The sequence below is a fragment of the Amblyraja radiata genome, chromosome 10 (genome assembly GCF_010909765.2).
Source record: "Amblyraja radiata isolate CabotCenter1 chromosome 10, sAmbRad1.1.pri, whole genome shotgun sequence".
In the NCBI taxonomy this organism is placed as follows: Eukaryota; Metazoa; Chordata; class Chondrichthyes; order Rajiformes; family Rajidae; genus Amblyraja; species Amblyraja radiata.
Window position 1 is genome coordinate 55,638,607 of NC_045965.1, and position 24,806 is coordinate 55,663,412.

The 24,806-nt window shown below is 42.4% G+C and overlaps 1 protein-coding gene across 7 annotated transcripts in view; it reads right to left on the reverse strand.

Moving 5' to 3' along the window:
• Window positions 1–449: 449 nt before the first annotated feature.
• LOC116977969 (TLC domain-containing protein 4-B) overlaps window positions 450–24,806 on the reverse strand; it is a 57,476-nt gene continuing 33,119 nt past the window's right edge. For all 7 annotated transcript variants that reach the window (XM_033028903.1, XM_033028902.1, XM_033028908.1 and 4 more), the window contains 2 exons: window positions 19,106–19,179; window positions 450–5,193 (listed from right to left, as the gene is read on the reverse strand). In XM_033028903.1, coding sequence (XP_032884794.1) covers window positions 4,878–5,193; window positions 19,106–19,179 — 390 coding nt within the window. In that variant the 3' untranslated portion in view covers window positions 450–4,877. The remainder of the gene's footprint in view (window positions 5,194–19,105; window positions 19,180–24,806) is intronic.

The window sequence follows — 24,806 nt, forward strand, 5'->3', positions numbered from 1 at the left end:
TTCACGGCTCCCTCCGCCTGTCACTCCACCTGTCCTCCCGCCGGTCCCTCATCCTGTCCCTCCACCTATGCCTCCGCAAGCCCCACGAGCGGCTAACTTCCGCACGCGGGCCGGCCGGGTCGTTCGCCCGCCGGTGCGTTTCGTGCCTCTGGTTCTGGGGGGGGGTCCTGTGGCGGCTCCCAAGGGTCATGCCATCATAGTGTCGAACCCCTCAGCACAGGAGTGGTTCAGTCCGGAGGCGGCCCTTAGCCGGAGGCTTTAAAGGCAGGGGTTTGGGTGCCATCTTCCTCTTGTTTGGTCTTCCCTACAACTGGGAGGAACATAATAAAAAGTGCCTCTCAAAACACGACTTCGTGCTTCATTCTGAGACCCACGCACTACAATAGATTGTATAATGGGATCTTTCAGCAAATTATTTACATTTTAAGCAATAGCATTTTACAACTGGGTCATGTAGGTTAAATTTAATCACATATGAAAATTACAAAAATCATCCCGGCACTACATAAAATGCTTTCAATATCAACCAAGGAGGTATAGTTTTCATAAGGTTAAGTTTTGAGAAATGCAAAATTAGATTTAAATGATATTTACATTGGATAGAGCAAAATTGAATTTAAAGGTTTTTATTGATGACAATGAAAGATGTAATTACATAGAAAGACAGGACACAAAATAAAAGGCATGTGGCTGTCTATCCCATCTGACCCTTGGAAATTCGATTCAACCCACTTCCATGCTTCTTAAGCCATCAAATATTTGTTCTTGAATATTTATCCAATTCTCTTTTGAAATTCACCACTGAATCTGTTTTCACTGCCTTATCAGGCAGGTCATGACAAATTGCCTCCAATTTTTTTCCCGTACGACATCAGAGTATTTGTGATTCATCTTAAGTCCGTATTCTCTTATTCACATTCATCTTAAGAATGTATTAAAGCAATATACACATTTATAGCTATGGAAATCAGTTAACCTTACTCATCACAATTCTCTGTAACAACTCACAGATATTTCAAGATAGTTTGCATAGATATTAAATAACAAACAAATTATATTAGCTTTTCAAGATGTGTTATTTAGCTCCATTCATTAACAATGCGATTGGCAAATGCAACCATTATCCTTCTTAGAAAGTCACCAAAACACCAGTTTTTAAAATGATTAGAATCAATCAACACTTAAAGACACCTCAAAATAATTTACCAAAAAAAGCCACTTTCAGGTTCATGAACATAACATACAGATGACACGGGCAAAAAGACAAAAAACACAAATATAAGTTCTTTAAAGATAAAACAAAGACAAATATGTAATGACTCAAGTAATTAAAGCAATATACACACTAAAGTTAGCTGCAAATCAAAAATAAACATCTTATTGCATGTGACACCTTGGCCCAAAGCAAGCTTTCCTCTGTAAGAATAAATAGTTCTGGAAAAAAAGTCTAACTGGAGATTACTTCTTTTAAAAAATAGGCTATAAATATATATATTTTTTTCATATAAAAAGAACAATTTTCCTTTTGCATATTGAAGATGGTGGGTCTTTCTGGAGCACAGCTGCACAGGTACAATAGCACCTCACATGCAACACCTGGGGAAAGTCCATATGTGGGGTTGTGCAGAGCAAAATTTCAACCTGTTATTTGATCAGTGACAACATCACTAGCACACCTAACATATCAGACAATCACATCGGTACACTTTTTCGGGAGAAGCCATCGATTAGGTCAAGAATCCTTTGCAGATTTTCTCCCTCATTTACTACGAAAGGGTTATACCATCTTTGGTAGCTAACTGCCAAATTCAACTGGGATTAAGAAATTCACAGTACAGAATTCAAAACTAGAACTAGTTTGTCCAACTGGCTTGGCTATGCAGTTTTTATGTACTCTTGTACATTAAAAAAAGTTTTATATCTGCTCAAAATTGCAATGGGAGTTCAAATGGAAAGCAAAAAAATTTGCAGTGTAAAAATCAAAGACTAATTTCTATCCTTAAATAACCATCATCAGGACAAATATAAAACAAGAGAGACAACAAAATATTGTGGAAAATGAAAACAATTTTCCAAAGCTCAAATCGCCCCTTTTGATCCTTCCCCATTTCGGTCATAAAAATATTACATAAACACATAATCATACCTCAAAAGATTTGCTTAAATAATAACATACTCACTGTTTTGTGAAGATTTCCCAGATAATTTGGCATACAATGTGCTAAAACCCTTCTGCTGTTTTATTCAGTTCAAACAAAACTAGTTTCATCATATATAAACCTATATTTGGTATGGAACAATGGAACCAAAAGATCCTCCCATGCTAACTATTTTACATAGAACTATAGGATAAAATATATTTTTGTTAACAATTATATTTACAGCAAAATAGTTAGCCTATGCTTTCCCAAACATAAAGACTGCTGAATCACACAACTTGAACACCTGACACGCTGAGTTACTCCAGCACTTGGTCTTTTTCTGCAAACTTGCATCTGCTGTTCTTTGTTTCTAAATCGAATATTGGGGTGATTGCTGAATATAGTTGTTGGGTCGGCAGCTTCAAATAAACAGTTCCCACAACTTGATAGGTTGTTCAACTTTGCAAAAGTTTCATTTGCAATATACAATCTAAATTCCAAAATGAGTCTATAGCTTTTCACATAAAGTGTGACCTTTCTGTTTTCCTTGATTCACTGGAAGAGAAAAAGACCCACTGCTTTTTCTGAACGGAATGGTAAGCCATATTTTACCAATAATAAATAAGGCAATTCGTCCCTCTATTTAGCTTGTACGTCGTGGTAAAACATGTTCTTAAAACAGATACACAGACACAAGCAACAACTCAATGATTAGAAACAATTATAAAAAGGTTTCATAAACTAATAAAGTTTGAAAAAGTTTAAAAGAAGCATAGCCCAGGAGTGCGTACGTACAATACAGCCTAAAGACATTATCAATCCAATTTGACTCAGCCTGGACAAACTCCTTCTTAGATGCCCATTTAGATTCTGGTACTCTTTCCTTTCATCATGGTTAATTTGAAAACTTTGCATCAAATGGAAACAGCCCCTTTGTCCCACTGTTACATGCTGACTTCCTTACCCTAATCTAATGTATACTACCCACAAATTCCCCCTAGTTTCTAACACTCAATGATACTCTCGGGACAATTTCCAGTACCGATTAATCTACCAACCTGCATTTTTTTTTAGATGAGGGAGGAAACGGGACCTCCTGGAGGAAACCCAGATGATCACAGGAATAATGTGCAAATTCCATGCAGACAGTACCAGGGATCAGGATTGAACCGGGATCACTGGAACCTAGCTACAACCCACTGCTTATGCTACTGTGCTGCCATAACTTAAGTTGAAATCTAGTTCACTAATAGTTTAACCAACTTCCTCCACAGAACCTCTATTTAAACTTGTTGTCTACAAGATTTAGTGGCACATCAGTTTACAAAAATAAAGACATCACCTGATGCTAAAAATCATATCCTATAGTTCTACCAAACTTATGATATCAGCTTATGATACTTCATGATGTAACCATTACACTGCACACGTGTACAATATTAAAATCTGCACTTTGAAATCATCCTCAACATTGGACGAGCATTAGATTGAAGAAAACCGTGGTATAGATTCTATACTATAAACACCAGAAATACTAATGCCTTGGAGGACTTGATTTAAGAGGTATTTGTCAATATTACAGTGAGAGATTGATAAGACTAACAAAAGGTCATACGAAACTCTGATCAGATGTTATTACTATATTCAAGGAACAATCAATATGTTCTCATCTACCACACATGTGAACTATGGTATTAATGCCTATTCAAAATTGCACAAAATTAAAATTCATAGTTCTGTTAAAATCCACAATACATTTTTTTTGCCCAGATTAATACTCAACCTAAACATTACTCTAAATAAGTAATTATTGATAATACAAGGATTTGTCAGAACATTATCACCGGTAAATATTTTACAAGGCTAAGTCTTAAAATTATATATTGGTGGCTACAATTCTTGTGAATCCGTAGATCTTTTTTTTTAGTTTAACATATAAAGGTTCCTATATCTAGTCCGCTATTAATAATTCCTATGCTAATCATCAATCTATTGTACACGGTAAGTGTTGCAGACAGCCAGCAGATCAACTTTGACTTCACATGATGATATTTCTTGAAATTGCACAGTAAAATGTAGATTAAAAACATGTTAAAAAAGAGTTCTTCTCTGCATGGATTTTGACAAATGTCATCCTCCCAGCCAGCAGGAATATGACTTGTCTTTGTCAGATGGTCAAAGCACTTTGGGACTTCTTTTCTAAGCCGAAGGCTAAACTGAAGGCACGATGTAAATGCACATCATTCTTTCACAAGATTCCAGGGAAGAAGAATATTGTTGGACGTGGTTGGCATGAGAATCTTCAACGCTGCATTTGCAAGTTTCCAAAACAAAATCGTGCTTCCCTCACAGCAAGAAAAAATCAAGGCATACAATTGGTTCACAACATTCATGGCGTTACAAAGACTTCCAAAATAAACATGTCCAATGTGTTATTATGGAGATATCCCAGAGTTGGATGTAATCAGCATGCAACTGAAGTGCCTCCATTTACTCTTTTGTATGCAAGATAAAAGTCAAGCAATAATTAGTCCGTAAATATTCATTTTTCATACTTCACCTTTGTATGGTCATAAATGTTTTGGGCTTATAAATTCCAAAATGCAACGGTCATCTGTATTTGTGTACAGTCCTTTGAACTAACACAGTACACCGTTGGATAATGTACACAAAATTCCAACGATAAACACCTTTGTAGAAATAAAAACCTAAAGATGACAGAGTAAAAGGGAGTGGCTACTGTTGCTTTCCATTTTCTTGGACATCTGCCATTTCCTTCTTGCAGGCAATCAAAACTTTGTTGCATCCCTTTCCAATTTTGTACATCCACATTACATTCATAACATCCAAGCAAATACTAACAGTGATCCAAGCAAATTGTGCTCGCAGTCCTAGCTTGGAAAAGGCCTCCGTTCCAAATGTAGAAATCATTTTGTTATAGTACAGGGGCATGACAGCAATTCTCGCCAGGAAGAATATCATCGCCATCAGTAGCCCATTAATGATATTTGGTTTGGAAGTTTTTGGGTAACATAATGCTTCCAAAAACCACCTGAAAAGCAAAGAAAATTATAAGAAATGCTTTAAATCTAACACACAATGAAAATACAAGATATGCTTTTATATCATGATCATATGACAATTCAACCATAAACTGACAACCACATTAAAACACACTTAAAGACAAAGAAACGTAACTGTGGTCTTGACCACAAATTTGTCAGCTCTCTCTTCCCAAGTAAAATAGCTAGAATTTCATAAAAGGGACAATATTTCATGCAAAGCTGACAAAATCAAGGACTAAATAATAAAAATCTCACCAATGTAATTACAGATCCACCACTGATTTTCCGGCACCCTTGGTTCCAGAGCTTTGCTGGATTATCCGTTTTGCCGGATCAACAGAGGTCACGGCCTCCGAGAGGAGCCAATGGTATCGGAGCGGTCTGCCAAGGCCACCTGGGGGCCGATATACCGACCCCCCCCCCCCAAAGTCAGCCTTAGATGTCAACAGTGGGAATGGATCCACCAGCTCCGGCCGGTCCACAGTTCCAGAGCCCCAGCCACAGGGTGAAAATTCAACCCGCCGATAGGATGTCTGGCCGTGGAAGTCTCGATGAGATCGAGATCGACCGTTTCATCCGACCCAGGCGCCACATTTTCAGGTGGACTTCCGGGGGGATTTCTAGTGTGCTCTTGTAATTTAGACCGGAATTAAAGGGAGGTGGCAGACCACCAGTTGCCAGAAGAGAGGAAATAAAAGAAAAAACAACAGTGGTGGACCTGTACATTGATTGCTGGTTACACAGAATTAATTCTACAGCAAAGCAACCAGAAATTTCTCCTTTCCAGTTTCCTTTAAAACTTTCCAACCAAGATGAAGAATGTTGGGTAATAATCATTTCTGAGAGTGTTCTTTCAATAACGATTATTAGTGTGGAACCTATAATTCCAGGCAAAGCATGCTTTATAATCAATACAAAGTTAGAATTACACTAGAACAGCTGGCATGAATACAGAAAAAGTCCCTGTACAATTTTTGCCATAATCGTTCTGATGCCCAGATGGATAAAATTGCTTGTGACAGTAATTAGTCCACTTTCTTTCTTAAAGGGCCCGTCCCACTTTCCCGAGTTATTCACGAATTCTCCCGAGCTTTCAAACTCACAGTTCGTAATGTTCATAATGAGTCAGTCGGAGTCCGTGGATATAACGTAGTGGCTCGTTATGCCACTCGTAGGTACTCGGGGCATCAGGTAAGTCGGGACGTTTTTTCATCATGATGAAAAATGTCCACGAGTAAATAAATAGCCCCGAGTACCTACGGCTGGCATAACGACTCGCTACGATATATCCACGTACTCCTACGGACTTGTTACAAACATTCTGCGAGTTTGAAAACTCGGGAAAATTCGTGAATAACTCGGGAAAGTGGGACAGGCCCTTAACTATTCACAGAGTTTTTGTGCCCGAAATGAAAATAACCTGCCCCTTTATTTGAAGAAACATTCCCATTTGAAGCAAGTCACTCCTGGCAAGTAACTTAAAGCATGCTTAATCCTTGTGGCCATAACTTAATCTTTGTGGCCATAACTAATCGGATTAAACCCCTAGTCTTTGGCCAGGCACAGGTTGTTAATTATGGGAGAACTGGAATCGACGATAGCCAATAGAAAATAGGTGCAGGAGTAGGCCATTTGGCCTTTCAAGCCAGCACCGGCATTCACTGTGAACATGGCTGATCATCCACATTCAGTACCCCGTTCCTGCCTTCTCACCATATCCCCTGACTCAGCTATCTTTAAGAGCTCTATCTAACTCTCTCTTGAAAGCATCCAGAGAATCGGCCTCCACTGCCTTCTGAGGCAGATAATTCCACAGATTCACAACTCTCTGGGTAAAAAAGTTCTGGACTCCCCCAACATCTGGAACATGTTTCCTGCCTCTAGCGTGTCCGTTCCCTTAATAATCTTATATGTTTCAATAAGATCACCTCTCATCCTAAATTCCAGAGTAGACAAGCCCAGCCGCGCCATTCTATCAACACATGACAGTCCCGCCATCCCGGGAATTAACCACGTGAACCTACGCTGCACTCTCTCAATAGCGAGAAAGTCCTTCCTCAAATTTGGTGACCAAAGCTTCACACAATACTCCAGGTGTGGTCTCACTAGGGCCCTGTACAACTGCAGAAGAACTCTTTGCTCCTATACTCAACTCAGATCAGGTGAAGGTAGTTGCTGTACAGCATTCACAGGGGGTCAATATTGCCAGATAACTTGTCAATGCAGGCCTGAAGGGCATCCAGGCTGGAGCAAAAGATATTTCAATATTATAGGCACTGGCAGTACTGTATGAGGGAGATTTGTGCTAATTTAAGCTATACCCTGGACTGAACTTTATTGCCTTCCCTCACAGTGGGAAATGTTGATTCTGCTGTGTGGAGATGTTCATGTTTAATTCTAATGTGTATTGTGTTCTTTTTATTCGTATGGCTAAAATGGCAATTCAAATCTCACTGTACCAATTGGTGCATGTGATAATAAATGTCTCTTGAACCCGTACCTGGCTTTACTCAGATAGGCACAAACACAAAATATAACAGTTTGTAGATTAGTGGCAAGTTGATGGAACAAGTCGGTTTACCTTAACAGTGCGTACAGGTAAACACTCTGAGAGAACCCAAAGTGTTTTTACAGAGTGCACTGTTAAGGCATTCAATAAACCAACTTGTTCGAAAGAATCGCCACTGATCTACGAGCTGTTTTATTTTGTGTCTATGCCTATCTGAGTAAAACAAGATACAGGGTATAGCACAAAATTCCCTCCTACAGTACCCTCAGGGGAATGTACATTTAGCTCCTCTTAAACCAATACCGATGAACAATTGATCAAAATTCTACCCCACATGCCCTGTGCTACATGCTCTCTGTTGAAAGTAATTTCAAAAACAAAGTGAGGCTGCTAGTTAAAGTAGTCGTGAAAATTAATTTCCTCTAAACATCTATCGTCTACCATATCTTTCTGGTGCACATTCTAATGCACCAACCCCTTTTGTCTACACTTTCTTAACAAAGTCATGCAGTTGTATTTGTTACTTCATAAAACAGAAATCCTTTTGAAGTCTTTTTTTTTTAAATGCAATGAAGCCTAGGGTATCTGAACACTCACTCAACACTGTTACCAGACTTCAAACATGCACGCTTCAGATATATTATTTCCATAGCATGACTCTCACTCCTTCCTATGACTCAAATACCAGAACAAAGTTCAAACTCCCTCAAATTCAAAAGTATAGCAGACCTCTTCATCATTTGAAAGAAATTACTGGAGTCCTAGCAGAGATTTATGTGTCTTCATTGACCACGAGTGACGTACTGGAAGACTGGAGAGTGGTTAACGTTGTCTTCATTTAAGAAGAGCTGCAAGGAAAAGCAAAGGGAGCCACAGGGCAGCAAGCCTCATGTCAGTGGTGGATAGATTACTGGAGGGGAATCTGAGAGATACAGAGTCTGGTCACGAAGCGATTAACCTGGAAAGATTCTTAGGAATGTTGCCTGCACTGGAGGGCTTGAGTTATTAGGAGGGGAAAAACCATGACTCTTTTCCTTGGAGTGAAGGAGGCCAAGGGATGACCTTATACAGGTTTATAGAATCACAAGTGGCAATAGATATTCATCACCTTTTTTCCCTCCCAAGATACACTGCCCTCCATAATGTTTGGGACAAAGACCCGTCATTTATTTATTTGCCTCTGTACTCCACAATTTGAGATTTGTAATAGAAAAAAAATCACATGTGGTTAAAGTGCACAATGTCAGATTTTAATAAAGGGCATTTTTATACATTTTGGTTTCACCATGTAGAAATACCAGCAGTATTTATACATAGTCCCCCCATTTCAGGGCACCAGAATGTTTGGGACACAGCAATGGCATGTAGTTGTTTAGTATTTTGTTGCATATCCTTTGCATGCAATGACTGCTTGAAACCTGCGATTCATGGACATCTCCAGTTGCTGGGTGTCTTCTCTGGTGATGCTATGCCAGGCCTGTATTGCAGCCATCTTTAGCATATGCTTGTTTTGGGTGCTAGTCCCCTTTAGTTTTCTCTTCAGCATATAAAAGGCAGGCTCAATTGGGTTCAGATCGGGTGATTAACCTGGCCACTCAAGAATTGACCATTTTTTAGCTTTGAAAAACTCCTTTGTTGCTTTAGCAGTACGTTTAGAATCATTGTCTTGCTGTAGAATTAACCCGCCAGCCAATGAGTTCTGACCCATTTGTTTGAATGAGCAGATAATAATAATAATAATAATAAATTTTATTTATGGGCGCCTTTCAAGAGTCTCAAGGACACCTTACAAAAATTTAGCAGGTAGAGGAAAAACATGTAAGGGGAATGAAATAAATAGTAGAGACATGACTAGTACACAAAGTAAAGACAGAATTCAATACAAAACACAATATGAGGCAATTAATGCACAGATGAAAAGGGAGGGGGACGTGGGGCTAAGGATAGGCAGAGGTGAAGAGATGGGTCTTGAGGCGGGACTGGAAGATGGTGAGGGACACAGAATTGCGGATCAGTTGGGGGAGGGAGTTCCAGAGCCTGGGAGCTGCCCTGGAGAAGGCTCTGTCCCCAAAACTGCGGAGGTTGGACTTGTGGATGGAGAGGAGACCGGCTGATGTGGATCTGAGGGATCGTGAGGGTTGGTAGGGGGAGAGGAGGTCAGTGAGATATGGGGGGGGGGCAGATGGTGGAGGGCTTTGTAGGTGAGGATGCGGATTTTGTAGGTGATCCGGTGGGAGATGGGAAGCCAGTGATGTTGTTTGAGGACTGGAGTGATGTGATGCCAGGATTTGGTGTGGGTGATGAGTCGGGCGGCTGCGTTCTGGACCAGTTGGAGTCGGTTGATGTAGGTGGAGCTGATGCCAAGGAGAAGTGAGTTGCAGTAGTCCAGTCGGGAGGAGATGAAGGCATGGATGAGTCTTTCAGCAGTGGGAGGTGTGAGAGAGGGTCTGAGTTTGGCGATGTTGCGGAGATGAAAGATGGAGGTTTTAATGACATGGCGGATGTGAGGCTCAAGGGAGAGGGTGGAATCAAAGATCACGCCAAGGTTGCGGGCCTGGGGAGATGGGGAGACAGTGGTGCCGTCGATGGTGAGAGTGGGGTTATTTATTTTGCTGAGTGTGGCTTTGGAGCCTATGAGGAGGAATTCTGTCTTATCGCTGTTGAGTTTGAGGAAATTATGTTGCATCCAGGTTTTTATAGCTGACAAACAGGAGTTGATATGGGAGAGGGGGGGGGGGGGGGGGTTGTGGGGGGATTTGGTGCCGAGGTAGATCTGGGTGTCATCAGCGTAACAGTGGAATTCCAGGTTGAAGTGGCGGAGTATCTGACCAAGGGGGAGGATGTAGATGATGAAGAGGAGGGGGCCGAGTACGGAGCCTTGGGGAACGCCTTGAGTGACTGTGGCTGTAGCAGAGGTGTGGTTGTGGAGAGAGATGAAGTGGGATCTGTTGGAAAGGTAGGAACGGAGCCAGCTGAGTGCAGAGCCTTCAATGCCGAGGTCTTTGAGTCTGGTGAGCAGGATGTTATGGTTCACTGTATCGAAGGCTGCGCTCAGGTCGAGGAGGATGAGGATGTTGAGGGAACCAGTGTCAGCAGAGGTGAGGAGGTCGTTGAGGACTTTGAGGAGAGCAGTTTCTGTGCTATGGAGGGGGCGAAAGCCAGATTGGAAGGGTTCAAGTAGGTTATACGCAAGGAGGTGGGAATGAAGTTGCGATGCAACGATACGCTCCACGGTTTTTGAAAGAAAGGGGAGGTTTGAGATTGGGCGGTAGTTAATGAGAGAGGAGGGATCAAGACCAGGTTTCTTTAAGATTGGTGTAACAGCAGCAGTTTTGAAAGCGGAGGGGACAATTCCTTGGGACAATGAGGAGTTGAAGAGATTAGTGAGGTAGGGGCAGAGAACGGGGAGGCAGGACTTCAGCAGGGGAGTGGGGAGAGGGTCGAGGGAGCAGGTAGTGGGTTTGGAAGAGCTGATGAGTTTGGAGATTTCAATAGGGGTGACCAGGTCAAACTGGGAGAGGAAGCAGTGTGGAGGAGGGGTAAGGAGGTCAGTGGAGATGTTGAAAGGAGGGGCCTTGGTAGGTGGTGGAGTAGATGCTGGGGAGTCGGGTACAGGGGATAAAGATTGATAGATGGTGCTGATTTTATCAGCGAAAAAGTGGAGGGGTGAGTTGCAGAGATCCGGAGTAGAGGTAGGGAGAGTGTTGGCTCGAGGCTTGAGGAGGTTGCCCACTGTGGAGAAGAGGGTTCTGTGGTTTAGGCAGGGATCGGTGAATATGGAGGAGAGGTAGGCAGATTTTGCAGCAATGAGGGCAACTTTGTAGTCAGTGAGGTGGAGTTTGTAAGCTTCAAGGTGGACTGTGAGAGATGATTTCTTTGTGAGTCATTCAAGTCGGCGACCAGTCTGTTTCAGTTTACGAAGTGCAGGTGTGTACCAGGGTGAAGATGTGTTGAAAGTTACGGTTCTTGTTTTGAGGGGGGCCATAGTGTTAAGGGAGGTAGACAAGGTGGAGTTGAGATGGTTTGTGAGATCATCAGGTGAGATGGGGGCTGAGTCCAGGGGGAGAGTGGTGGAGAGCAGGTCAGAGAGATGGTGGGGATCAATGGATTTTAGATTACGGAAGGTGATTTCTCGGAGGAAGCGGGGGCGAGGTGTCGGAGAAGGGATGGTGAACCGTATAAGCTTATGATCAGAGAGGGGGAAGAGGCAAGGATGGAGGTCGAGTACCGGTTGATTTGTGGAGCAGACCAGGTCAAGGATGTGACCTTTGTCATGGGTGGGAAAGGTGACGTGCTGAGTGAGAGAGAAGTTGTCAAGTAAAAAGGCGAATTCAGATGCGAGCTTGCAGGTGGGGGAGTCCATGTGAATATTTAAGTCACCAAGTAGCAGCAGACGTGGGGAGAGGGATGAGGCAAGTGTGAGGAGTTCAGTGAAGTCAGATAGGAAGGAGGGGTTTGGTTAAGGTGGCCGGTCAATGAGGATGACTGTCATGGAGGAAAGGGCTTTGAAGGCGAGGAATTCAAATGATGCTACTGGGGGGAAGGTGAGTTCAGTGATACGAAAATTCTGGTTGAAAATAACAGCGAGGCCACCTCCATGGCGGGAGGGGCGGGGCTTGGAAATGTAATTAAATCCAGGTGGGGATGTTTGATTGAGGGAGAAGAAGACATTGGGTTGTTGCCAGGTCTCAGTGAGCAGAAGGAAGTCCAGAGTGTTGTCAAGGATTAGTTCATGGAGGGCAAGGGCTTTGTTGTTGAGCGACCAGGTGTTGAGGAGGGCAAAGTTGGCATTATGGATGGGGGCAGGCTGGAGAGATCTGAGGTTGTCCCGGTTGAGTGCGTGCGGTCAGCTGGGATGGGGGGTGACGCGGGTGAGGGGGGCAGAGCGTGGTAGTGAGCAGATGGCTGGAATGGAATGTCCGTGGTTGAAGCAAACAAGCCTGCGCCGAGAGCCTCTGTGGATGAAACGGGGTCGACGCAGAAGTCCAAGCTGTTTAACGACCTGGATGCAGGATGGGATGTGGTTGTTGAAGAAACCAGTCATCTGCAGAGTTGAGTATTTGAGCATGATGGTGAGGCTGCAGAGAGGTGTCCAGCGGTGCAGGTGCAGGTGGAGAGAGTATCCAGCGGTGAGGGAGCAGAGAGGTTGTCCAGCAGAGCGGGTGCAGCGAGGTGTCGAGCAGTGAGGGAGCAAAGAGGTTGACCAGCAGTGCAGATGCAGCTAGGTGTCCAGCATTGAGGGAGCAGATAGGTTGTCCAGCAGAGCAGGTGTACAGGTAGTCCAGTGATGAGGGTGCAGAGAGTATCCAGCAGTGCAGGTGCAGAGAGGTTGTCCAGCAGTGCAGGTGTAGAGAGGTTGTCCAGCGGTGCTAGTGCAGAGAGGATCCAGCCCCCTCACTGGTGCAGGGAGGTGTCCAGCTTCAATGGTGCACAGGCACAGGAGGTGTCCAGTATCCAGCATCGATGGTGCACAGGCACAGGAGGTGTCCAGCGTCGATGGTGCACAGGCACAGGTACAGGCAGGGAACAGACAGGCAGGTAGGTAACAGGTAGGTAACAGACAGGGGGGGGGGTGGGGTACAGCGGGCGGAGAAGCGGCGAACAGTCAACGCCAGCGTCCTCTCCGGGCAGCGTGCAGGGATTCTAGCGGTTCTGGCGGCTAGCAGCTAGAAGCTAGCAGTATAGGCCGCAGGAGGACGATCGTTCAACGGCCGAAAATGGCCAAAAAAACACCACAGACCACCGCAACCGGAGCGACCCTCCAGTGGTCCCACGTCAGGTGGTAAGTCAAGACCTCATCCAGGATGGAAATAAACCGCAGTCAGCAATTGAAGCAGATGAAGCCGATTCGCGGTAAGGGACCGTTGTTAATTTGAATTTCCCGCCGCCGCCATTTTTTTCCAAAGTGATAGGATGTGTCTATACCCTTCAGAATTAATTATGCTACTACCATCAGCAGTTGTTTCATCAATGAAGATAAGTGAGCCAGTACCTTCAGCAGCCATACATGCCCAGGCTATAACACCCCCACCACCGTGTTTCACAGATGAGATGGTATGCTTTGGATCTTGGGCAGTTTCTTCTCTCCTCCATACTTTGCTCTTGCCATCATTCTGATATGTTAATAGATACATAGATAGATATAGAAAGTAGGTGCAGGAGATAGGCCATTCGGCCCTTCGAGCCTGCACCACCATTCAATATGATCATGGCTGATCATCCAACTCAGTATCCCGTACCTGCCTTCTCTCCATACCCCCTGATCCCATTAGCCACAAGGGCCACTGAACTGGGCCTCAACTACCTTCTGTGGCAGAGTTCCAGAGATTCACCACTCTCTGTGTGAAAAATGTTTTTCTCATCTTGGCCCTAAAGGATTTCCCCTCTATCCTTAAGCTGTGACCTCTTGTCCTGGACTTCCCCAACATCGGGAACAATCTTCCTGCATCTAGCCTGTCCAACCCCTTAAGAATTTTGTAAGTTTCTATAAGATCCCCCCTCAATCTTCTAAATTCTAGCGAGTACAAGCCGAGTCTATCCAGCCTTTCTTCATATGAAAGTCCTGACATCCCAGGAATCAGTCTGGTGTCTCTTGCCAATCCTTGTCTCATCGGTCCACAAGACCTTTTTCCCGAACTGTGGTTGCTCTTTTAAGTACTTCTTGGCAAACTGTAACCTGGCCATCGTATTTTTGCGGCTAACCAGTGGTTTGCATCTTGCAGTATAGCCTCCATATTTCTGTTCACGAAGTCTTCTGCGGACAGTGGTCATTGACAAATCCACACCTGACTCCTGAAGAATGTTTCTGATCTGTCGGACAGGTGTTTCTATATTATAGAGAATTCTTCTGTCATCAGCTGTGGAGGTCTTCCTTGGCCTGCCAGTCCCTTCACGATTAGTAAGCTCACCAGTGCTCTTTTTCTTCTTAATGATGTTCCAAACAGTTGATTTTGGAAAGCCTAAGGTTTGGCTGATGTCTCTAACAGTTTTATTCTTGTTTCTCAGTCTCATAATGGCTTCTTTGACTTTCATTGGCAAAACTTTGGTCCTCATGTTGATAAACAGCAATAAAAGTTTCCAAAGGTGATGGAAAGACTGGAGGAAAGACTAGGTGCTGAGAGCTCTCATACCTGCATTAAGGAGGCAATTAAACACACCTGAGCAATTACATACGCCTGTGAAGCCATGTTTCCCAAACATTATGGTGCCCTGAAATGGGGGGACTATGTATAAACACTGCTGTAATTTCTACATGGTGAAACCAAAGTGTATAAAAATGGCCTTTAATAAAATCTGACTATGTGCACTTTAACTAGATATGTTACAAGTTCAAGTTCAAGTGAGTTTATTGTCATGTGTCCCTGTATAGGACAATGAAATTCTTGCTTTGCTTAAGCACACAGAAAATAGTAGGCATTTACTACAAAACAGATAAATGTGTCCATATACCATGATATAAATATATACACACATGAATAAATAAACTGGTAAAGTGCAAATAACAGAAAGTGGTTATTAATAATCAGTTTTGTCCGAGCCAGGTTTAATAGCCTGATGGCTGAGGGGAAGTAACTATTCCTGAACCTGGTTGTTGCAGTCTTCAGGATCCTGTACCTTCTACCTGAAGGTAGCAGAGAGATGAGTGTGTGGCCAGGATGGTGTGGGTCTTTGATGATACTGCCAGCCTTTTTGAGGCAGCGACTGCGATAAATCCCCTCGATGGAAGGAAGGTCAGAGCCGATGATGGACTGGGCAGTGTTTACTACTTTTTGTAGTCTTTTCCTCTCCAGGGTGCTCAAATTGCCGAACCAAGCCACGATGCAACGGGTCAGTATGCTCTCGACTGTGCACCTGTAGAAGTTAGAGAGAGTCTTCCTAGACAATCCGACTCTCCGTAATCTTCTCAGTAAGTAGAGGCGCTGATGAGCTTTTTTGATAATTGCGTTAGTGTTCTCGGACCAGGAAAGATCTTCAGAGATGTGCACGCCCAGGAATTTGAAGTTCTTGACCCTTTCAACCATCGACCCGTTGATATAAATGGGGCTGTGGGTCCCCCTCCTACTCCTTCCAAAGTCCACAATCAGTTCCTTGGTTTTGCTGGTGTCGAGGCCCAGGTTATTGCGCTGGCACCATATGGACAGTTGCTCGATCTCTCTTCTATATTCTGACTCATCCCCATCAGTGATACGCCCCACAATAGTGGTGTCGTCAGTGAACTTGATGATGGAGTTCGCACTGTGGTTCGCTACGCAGTCATGGGTATAGAGTGAGTACAGCAGGGGGCTGAGCACGCAGTCTTGAGATGCTCCCGTGCTGATTGTTATCGAGGCTGACACATTTCCACCAATACGAACAGACTGTGGTCTGTGGATGAGGAAGTCGAGGATCCAGTTGCAGAGGGATGCGCAGAGACCCAGTTCTGCGAGTTTGGTAACCAGTTTGGAGGGGATGATTGTGTTAAATGCCGAGCTGTAATCGATAACAGCCTGACATATGAGTTTTTGTTGTCTAAGTGGTCCAGTGCGGAGTGGAGGGCCAGCGAGATCGCATCCACCGTTGATTTGTTCGCATCCACCATTGATCTGAATACTTACCTTCAGCGGCGCTGCAATTCTGCCACTGGCCGTGTGCGCGATTTTGGCGCCTTTGGGGGGGGGGGGGGGGGTTAAAACGCAGTTTTTTCCTACCTTGTCCTGGAATATATTTGGTTGGAGTGCAAGCTTTTGCTGAAGAATCGTTCCGACGGGCGTTCTGTGTATTTTTTTTTTTTTTTTTTAAATCGCCTGACATGTTCAGCGCTGGAGTAATTTTAAAATCAGCTTCTAAAGCAGTCAACGCCGACAACGGGGACGGATTTCAGGTACGGGACAGGTAAAAGAAAGCCGTTTATTTTATGTATAAAAGTGCTCCTTAAGATGCCTTTAATTCACATTTTAAGTTGCGAAACGGTGATTTTTTCCCCCATACGAACCGGCAGTATTTTGCCTGCCGATATGCGGGTATAAATTCACCGCAAACCGCAATGTTCCAAATGATCGCGTTCCAGAAAAACCCACTCGCAAGATGATTTAAATGGCCATTAATTTACAGGTGTTAAACATTAAATTCCTTCCATTTGGCCTATAAATCCATGACAATGAGATTTAAAAATTATGTTATATTGTGAATTCTTGTGTGAATGTTATTTGGACACTTAGGCTATTTAAAAATGTTAATCTATTCTTAAGAAATTGATAGATATTTAGATTTAGTAATTGAATTTTGTAATTAGCTACAATTAGGTAACTAACTAATTATATGCTTTAATTTCAAGTAATCTAAGTAAGATTGTTTCATATTTGTTTCAGAATGCTTCAATCTATAATAACTGAAAATTTCTTTCAGTTCTCTTAATTTTTAAGAAAGTTATGGGCTTTTGACTGTCCTCGATCACAGCTTTTGTGTTAAGTCAATGGAAAAGCAATAGGGAACAAGATGCTAATTTCTGAGTATGAAAATGGCCATAACATTTTCCATTTTTAATACTGAAGATATGAAAGTGAATTAGGTGTCAAATTAAACTTCTTTTTATGCTTTATCTGATGGGATAAATTACAGACTTGATTTTTAAAATCTCAAAATGTTGTAACATTGCTACTTTAACCACATGTGATTATTTTCTATTACAAATCTCAAATTGTGGAGTACAGAGGCAAATAAATAAATTATGGGTTTTTGTCCCAAACATTATGGAGGGCACTGTCGGAAGCTCTAAAAGTAGAAGACATAGATTTAAGATGAAAGGGGAAAGACTTAAAAGATATCTGAGGGGCAAAAATGGCGGTGCATGTATGGAATGAATTGCCACAATCAGTGGTTGAGGCATGCACAATTATATTTAAAAGACATTTGGACAGGAAAGGTTTAGAGAGATACATGCATGGTCTTAGGTTGGTACCTTGGCCAGCATGGACACATACAACCAAAAGGCCTTGTTCTAAACTGTATAACTCTATGCAGGGACAGTGCTTGGCAAGGCTACAGCAAAGGCATTTGGAGGGTCATTAAAGAGACAGCTTGTCAGTCTACACATAAACCAGATGCACAAACTTGCACAATAGTTGAAAACAAATAGGACTGCAGTTGCTGTAAACACTTTACGGGTCACACAGCTTATGTGGAAAAAAGCTACAGAGTTAATGTTTCAGCTTAGAAACCCTTCACCAGAACTATTCCCAGTTCTAAAATGTGTTATTTTTTCCATCTTTCCCAGAGACACTTACTGACTTGTTTAGTGTTCCAAGCATTTTGTATTTTTAATGTACGTTTACACAACCTGATGCTGCTGAGAGGATGCAAAAATTACACCATCGGGTAAATTCACAGATTCGCTTGCCCAGACCAGGTGAATCAAGGACCAAAGGGCATAGGTTTAAGGTGAAGGGAAAAAGATTTAATAGGAATCTGAGGGGTAACTTTTTTCACACAAAGGGTGGTGAGTGTATGGAACATGCTGCCAGAGGAGGTAGTTGAGGCAGAGACTATCCCAACTTTTAAGGAACAGTTAAACAAGTACATGGATAGGACAGGTTTGGAAGGATATTGGCCAAACACAGGCAGGCGGGACTGGTGTAGCTGGGACATGTTGGCCGGTGTGGGCAAGTTGTATTTCAAGGAACAGATGGAACAGGTTCCTGTCTAGACTTTCCACAATGATGGACTCATTCCCTCTCACCCTCAAGCTCAATTATCATCCCCCAGGTTGCTGCAAGTGTAAAGGTTAGGGTAACTGGATATTTAGGAATTTCCGGACAGACAGGATCAACACTGCACCTTCTAAACCAGGAAACAAAAGAGGATCAATAACAGAATGGAAACATGGTGAACTGAAGTCATAACAGCAACAGAATGAGGGGGGGAGGGGGATTCTATTGGAAGGCAGGAGAAACAAAAAAGAGATTTAAAATTAAAATTTTACAAGAACTTACAGCCTGAAGGAATGTTAAAATTGTTCCTTTTTCAGAGCCAGGAGGATTACATTGTATTGAAGGAACACAAAATATATAATTTATTCAGTAGAGTCCACAACTTTCTACAGTGTAGATAGTGGAGAGTTTGTGTGAAAATGCAGCAATTTCTTGAAACACACAAGAAGATTTTCATTGTTAAAGGCAGAAGGGAGTAAATCTTATAGCAACTTTGTGCATTTTGGCAATTCACAGAATCATCTCTGAACTGGCTTCAAATTGGTGGATGATTTACACGTTGACATTTAGTCGCACGTTAAGGTCAAATATGAACAATTCAAGAACGCCCTTCGATTTCACAACCAAAATACCTTATTTTTGTTGGCATACCAAAGCATTGCATATTATGTGTGACATTTGATTCATAAAGTCTATTATACCTACCGCTGGTTAACAAATGGAGTTGAAAACTCTGCAATCAGACGAAAGTTAGCAAAATAAGGCAGCATTCCTTCACCCTAAAACAGCAAGTTAAGAATTAAAAGATTTACATATATCCCATATCATTAAACAAGTTTGATTGTTTAAAGCATCACTGGCTGGAAAACTAAAATTGATAACAATGACTGCTTTTGGTGTTTAGTTTCCATAAATAATCAACAATCAACAAGCTTTGGAGAAACAAAAAAACAGAATTAATGTTAATGGTAGTCTAATTTTCACTCCCAGTCTGCTAGTATAAGAGTTAATGTTAAGATAATCAGCACCAATAAAACACATTGTATTGTTTGATTATTGAATGGACTGTAAACCAGAACAAAATAAAATGCAGTTAGTCAAATATAAATCTAGTTACATATTGGTATGTTTAATATGTCACAAGTCTACAGTGTTACTGACAAACACAGCCTTTTATAAAGTTTTATCGTAGAAGTGCATTTTGGGTTACCTTATCAGCTTGCCTTCACCAGCCAAATTGAGCACTGTACATTGATTCATGCCCTTACGATGACCTTTTGTTCAATGAATGGTTTGAAGGGCTGAATGGCCTCCTCCTGTACCTATTTTCTATGTTTCTAATTCCCAGTTCATAGTGGAAAGTGGAACTTCAGTTCCCCTCCAACCCCATTTTTCATCATAGACCTCTATAAACTGTTAAACCGGGGTGGGAGATTGCAATCTTCACGTGGTCCGCCCTGTTTCGACTAATGCAATCAACCCGACGTGCAAAAAAAAGATCAAATAGAACAAGTTGACCTACAACTTTAGTCTGTGCATGCCATACGAAAGAAGAAAACTGTTGAATCATACAGGAAATGTTGTAAACAGGAAACTAGTTTACATGGTGCAAGAAGATAACGAGCTTTCATCCATGTCATTAAGATATAATACAATAGTGTAGAAACAGAGCAAGAGAAGATAAATTCAATACTTAATGCGAACAGATAGACACAGCAGCGAAAATTCATGAGGTATTTAGAAGAAAATATTAAGCATTATTCTATATGTGCATTGAAGAGACAGAATGTTTCATCCAATTGCAGAATTCCTTGAACTGATATACAACCAAACCAATGAACGAAATTGGTTTCTATTCTTCAAGGGAAAAGTAGCATGAGATATATGTAACACCAAAAAGATATTATGCAGCTGGTAACTTTGAATATACAGCTCTTTAGAAGAAGGTCAGAGAGGATAGATTCAAGACAAGGGACATACGGTTTAAGAGTGGTTGCAATCTGGAAGGTAGTTGGAATCTGAAACAAAACGCCAAAGGGAGTGATGGAGGTATGGCATGTTACAACGTTCAAATAGCATCCAGACAGATCACCAGTGCATGGAACTCAACAGATCAGTGCTGGACTGAATGGATTAGGCATGAATGCGGAGTTATGGTCAGTAAGGTCATGGTGGGCTGTATGAATTTATAGCTGTGGGTAGATTTAAGTTTATTATTGTCATGTGTACTGAAGGTGAAAAGCTTTTGTTTGCACGCTACCCAATTAAATCAGATTATACTAGCCGTGAATAGTCAAGCCAAACACAGGTTACAAAAGGGAGAGCTAAGAGCAAGGTGCCGCACAGTCTGAATATAGTTTCTCAGCAGTGTAGCGTAACAGTCGACAGAAAAAGGTCTAATGTCCGCAATGAGGTGGGGAGGAAAATCGGGACTGTGCCCTAAATTATGGGAGAATCATTCAGAAGTCTGATAACAGAGGGGAGGAAGTTATCCTGAGTCTGATAGTATGGCCACAGAGAACGTTTCAGCTTGCATGCTATCATCATCATCATGGAGGTGAGCTTGCCAAAAAAGCCAAATTAAAATATATTGTCTAAATAACTCCCATTATGTTCACATTTTAATCATATATCTTATAGTGAAGGTTTCCCTATGAAATAGTTGACAATAAGAAACTTTACACCTGAAACTATTGTCCTAGAGTTAAATAACTGCAACTACAATGGGACAAGGTTAAATATTTCTCTAGAATGGACCAAGAAAATAAACTAAAGAACAAGACAGTAGTTGCTGACATACAAAGGGATATTTCATAAATTTCAGCAGGGGTATCTTCAGGTAAGAAAGGAAGGCGTGACGAGAAGGAAGTATGATAGACAATAGGTACAGCAGTAGGCCATTCGGCTCTTCGAGCCAGCACCGCCATTCACTGTGATCATGGCTGATCATCCACACTCAGTACCCCGTTCCTGCCTTCTTCCCCATATCCCCTGACTCCGCTATCTTCAAGAGCTCTATCCAACTCTCTCTTAAAAGCATACAGATCCTCAGGTCCACATCAGCCGGTCTCCTCTCCATCCACAAATCCAACCTCCGCAGTTTTGGGGACAGAGCCTTCTCCGGGGCAGCTCCCAGGCTCTGGAACTCCCTCCCCCAACTGATCCACAATTCCGTGTCCCTCACCATCTTCCAGTCCCGCCTCAAGACCCATCTCTTCACCTCTGCCTATCCTTAGCCCCACGTCCCCCTCCCTTTTCATCTGTGCATTAATTGCCTCATATTGTGTTTTGAATTGAATTCTGTCTTTACTTTGTGTACTAGTCATGTCTCTACTATTCATTTCATTCCCCTTACATGTTTTTCCTCTACCTGCTAAATTTTTGTAAGGTGTCCTTGAGACTCTTGAAAGGTGCCCATAAATAAAATGTATTATTTATTATTATTATACAGAGAATTGGCCTCCACTGCCTTCTGAGGCAGAGAATTCCACAAGTTCACAACCCTCTGTGTGAAATAGTTTTTCCTCATCTCCATTCTAAATGGCTTACCCCTTATTCTTAAACTGTGGCCCCTGGTTCTGCTTCAGGTTCAGTTACCTACTAACAAAGTTAATTGTTCTGTTAAATTGTAAGAAAGGGCATGCAATGTTATGCAGGGTCAGGGAAGTAAGAAATGCTTTGAAACCAACAAGAGAATTTTTAAAAGCTGGATAAGATTATCAAATGAGTAAACTATCAAATGAAAAGAAAAAGACAATTAAATCCTTTTCATGTGAAGTAGCCAACAAACATTTTAATCCCTTACTGAGAAAATAAAAGTGGGAATAGCAAAGTGATATTGATTCTAATTAATTACTTTGGATCATTCTTCATGGTAGAAGACTGATATCCCAATAATAGATATTCAAGAGGCTGTCGGGAGGGAGGAGGGAATGTATCACGTCGCAAACTAATGGGGCCAAAGGCCTGCATCCTTGGGTCTTGAAGGAAATCGCGGCTGACAGCAAGTTGTTGAATCCTCTCAGTTTTGGAGATATCCCAGAAGACTGGAAAACTACAAATATAATGCCACTATTCATGAAAGGAAACCAACAGCAAGCAGGAAACCATACACCAGTTCGCCAAATATCTGTCATTGGGAAAATGCTGGAATCAACAAGCAGAGATGAGGGGGGTGGGGAACATGAATCTTTCTCTCCTGCAGAGAACTGCAGGGACAGAGTCAATAAATATATTCGAAACAAAGATTAATAAATGTTTCAACTACAAATGAGTTACGGGGTATGGGGAAAGAGCCGAGGCAGAGGTTAGATAACCCATGATCTTATTGACTGAAGGAGCAAACTGAAAGGACCAATTGAGCTATCCTTGCTTCTTATATTTTTTACATCAGGGCATGTTATTTTCAAATTAGGATCAATATCAACTTTTGAAAAGGATGGGCAATTAATAGAAGAGTAGAGATGCCCCCCAAACCCTACAAAGCTGAGGAACAAAGGGCTCACTAAGTTTCAAAACAGACAAATGGCACAAATGTTCTTTGGAAAATAAAACTATTGACATTTCTATATTTCACCTTTAAGATTTTTTTTCTCTTACAACCATCTACGCACCATGGCATTTCAAGTTTCATTCTGGCTTTGTATCTTTGGGCCTATAATTATGGTGGTTTAATTTTTCACCAGTTAACTGATACACTGGCATGCAAAACGCTTCTAAACAAATAGCACAGCAACCACATTCACCCCATTGAACTATCAAAACAAAAGGTAGAAGCTTGTTCAACAAGGAGGCAGAAAGTGCAAATTTTATAAGCCTTTTTTCCAATATCTTTATACAGATGGGCTTAGAAATCTTTGGATTGTCCTTCAAGAGCTGTCATCATCTAGCCAATCAATATACTGTATTCCAGACCAAATTTAAGAGATGTATAAGAAGCAACTGCAGATGCTGGTTTACATCGAAGATAGACACAAAATGCTGGGGTAACAGCGGGTTAGGAGAGAAGGAATGGGTGACATTTCGGGTCGACACCCTTCGTCAGACTGAGAGTTAAGGGAGAGGGAAACTAGAGATATGGAAGGGTATAAAGATTGCTTGGTATGCAACAGACTGATCAAAGCAGACGATGATCAAGGAAATGCACAATGGTTCATTGATGGCTATGGGGAAGGTGACAACGAGGCATACAAACAGTAAAATTAATCAGGAGGACAGTGAAACTAGTCAGAGAACTAAGGACGGAGAACAGTGAAACCAGTCAAACAAGTTTTCCGAATAGTTTCACTGCCCTCCAGATTAATTTTACTATTTGTCTACCTCATTGTTACCATCCCCTCAAGCAAACAAATACTCAGAAAACATCTTTGTTTTTGGTGGGAGGATAGGTGTGAGGAACAAAGAAGATGCGATTGAGATTCCTGTCAACAATGGTAGAGGGGAAGACAACATAAATATACTGGTGCAGAAAGTCTTATCATGGAGGAGACACGACAGAGACAAAAATGGAAAGTAGAATAAAATTCTTATAAGTAGGAGTGAGAAGAGATGCAGTTGAGGTTTCTGAAGGAGTTGGTTGGCTTCATGGATTTTTGTTTGGATCCCACGAATAGTGTGAAAGATACATCTTCTAGATGCGTTGGGACCCATCCTCAGTGATGTGACCTGGGGTCATCGGGTGTTTCGGGTCTCACAACATCAGACATCCTCGCCCAGGCGACCCAGCTGGAGTTGATCAAGCCCCGACTTGCATCCCAGCAGCAACCGCCCACGGATCAGGCCTCTTAATCCAAAGCCACCTAGTGGCTTTCTCTGCGGCTTCGCTTGCGGGTTGAATGGCCCTCTTCTTTGCCAGCCCCGTAATGCCCAACTGGTTGAGGACTTTGCAGAGTGAACGTCCTGCAAAGCCTCCACAGCCCACCTCTATGGGCTCATAGTATGTCTTCCAGCCTCTGTCCTGGCACTTTGCGCGTTTCCTCGTGTTAGCCTCTTCAATACGCTCTTCCCAGGGCACTGTCAGCTCCAGAATGATCAGCTGTTTTGTCAGGCCGGAGTGATGTTGCTGTGATGTGCTGTGGAAATTTCAGCTGTTTGCCCAGATCGACGCGCAGCTGCCAGTCAGTGGCTGTGTAGAGGAGGACCGTCCTTGTTTTTGGTTGTGGTTGTGTCTTCTCTCCAGCTTTGACAAAAGTGATTGATTTCTTTGGGGCGTAGTGGTTTGCTGTTATCGATGGCAGTGGCTATGCTCTCAGCAACCACCTTGAGCACCTGGTCATGGCGTCACAGATAGCGACCTTCCCCAAGGGACTTTGGGCAGCTGCTGAGATGTTCTAATGATCTTCTTCCAGAGCAAAGTGGGCAGGAAGGTGTCTCGCTCTTGCCCCAGACGTGGAGGTTTTCTGGGCTT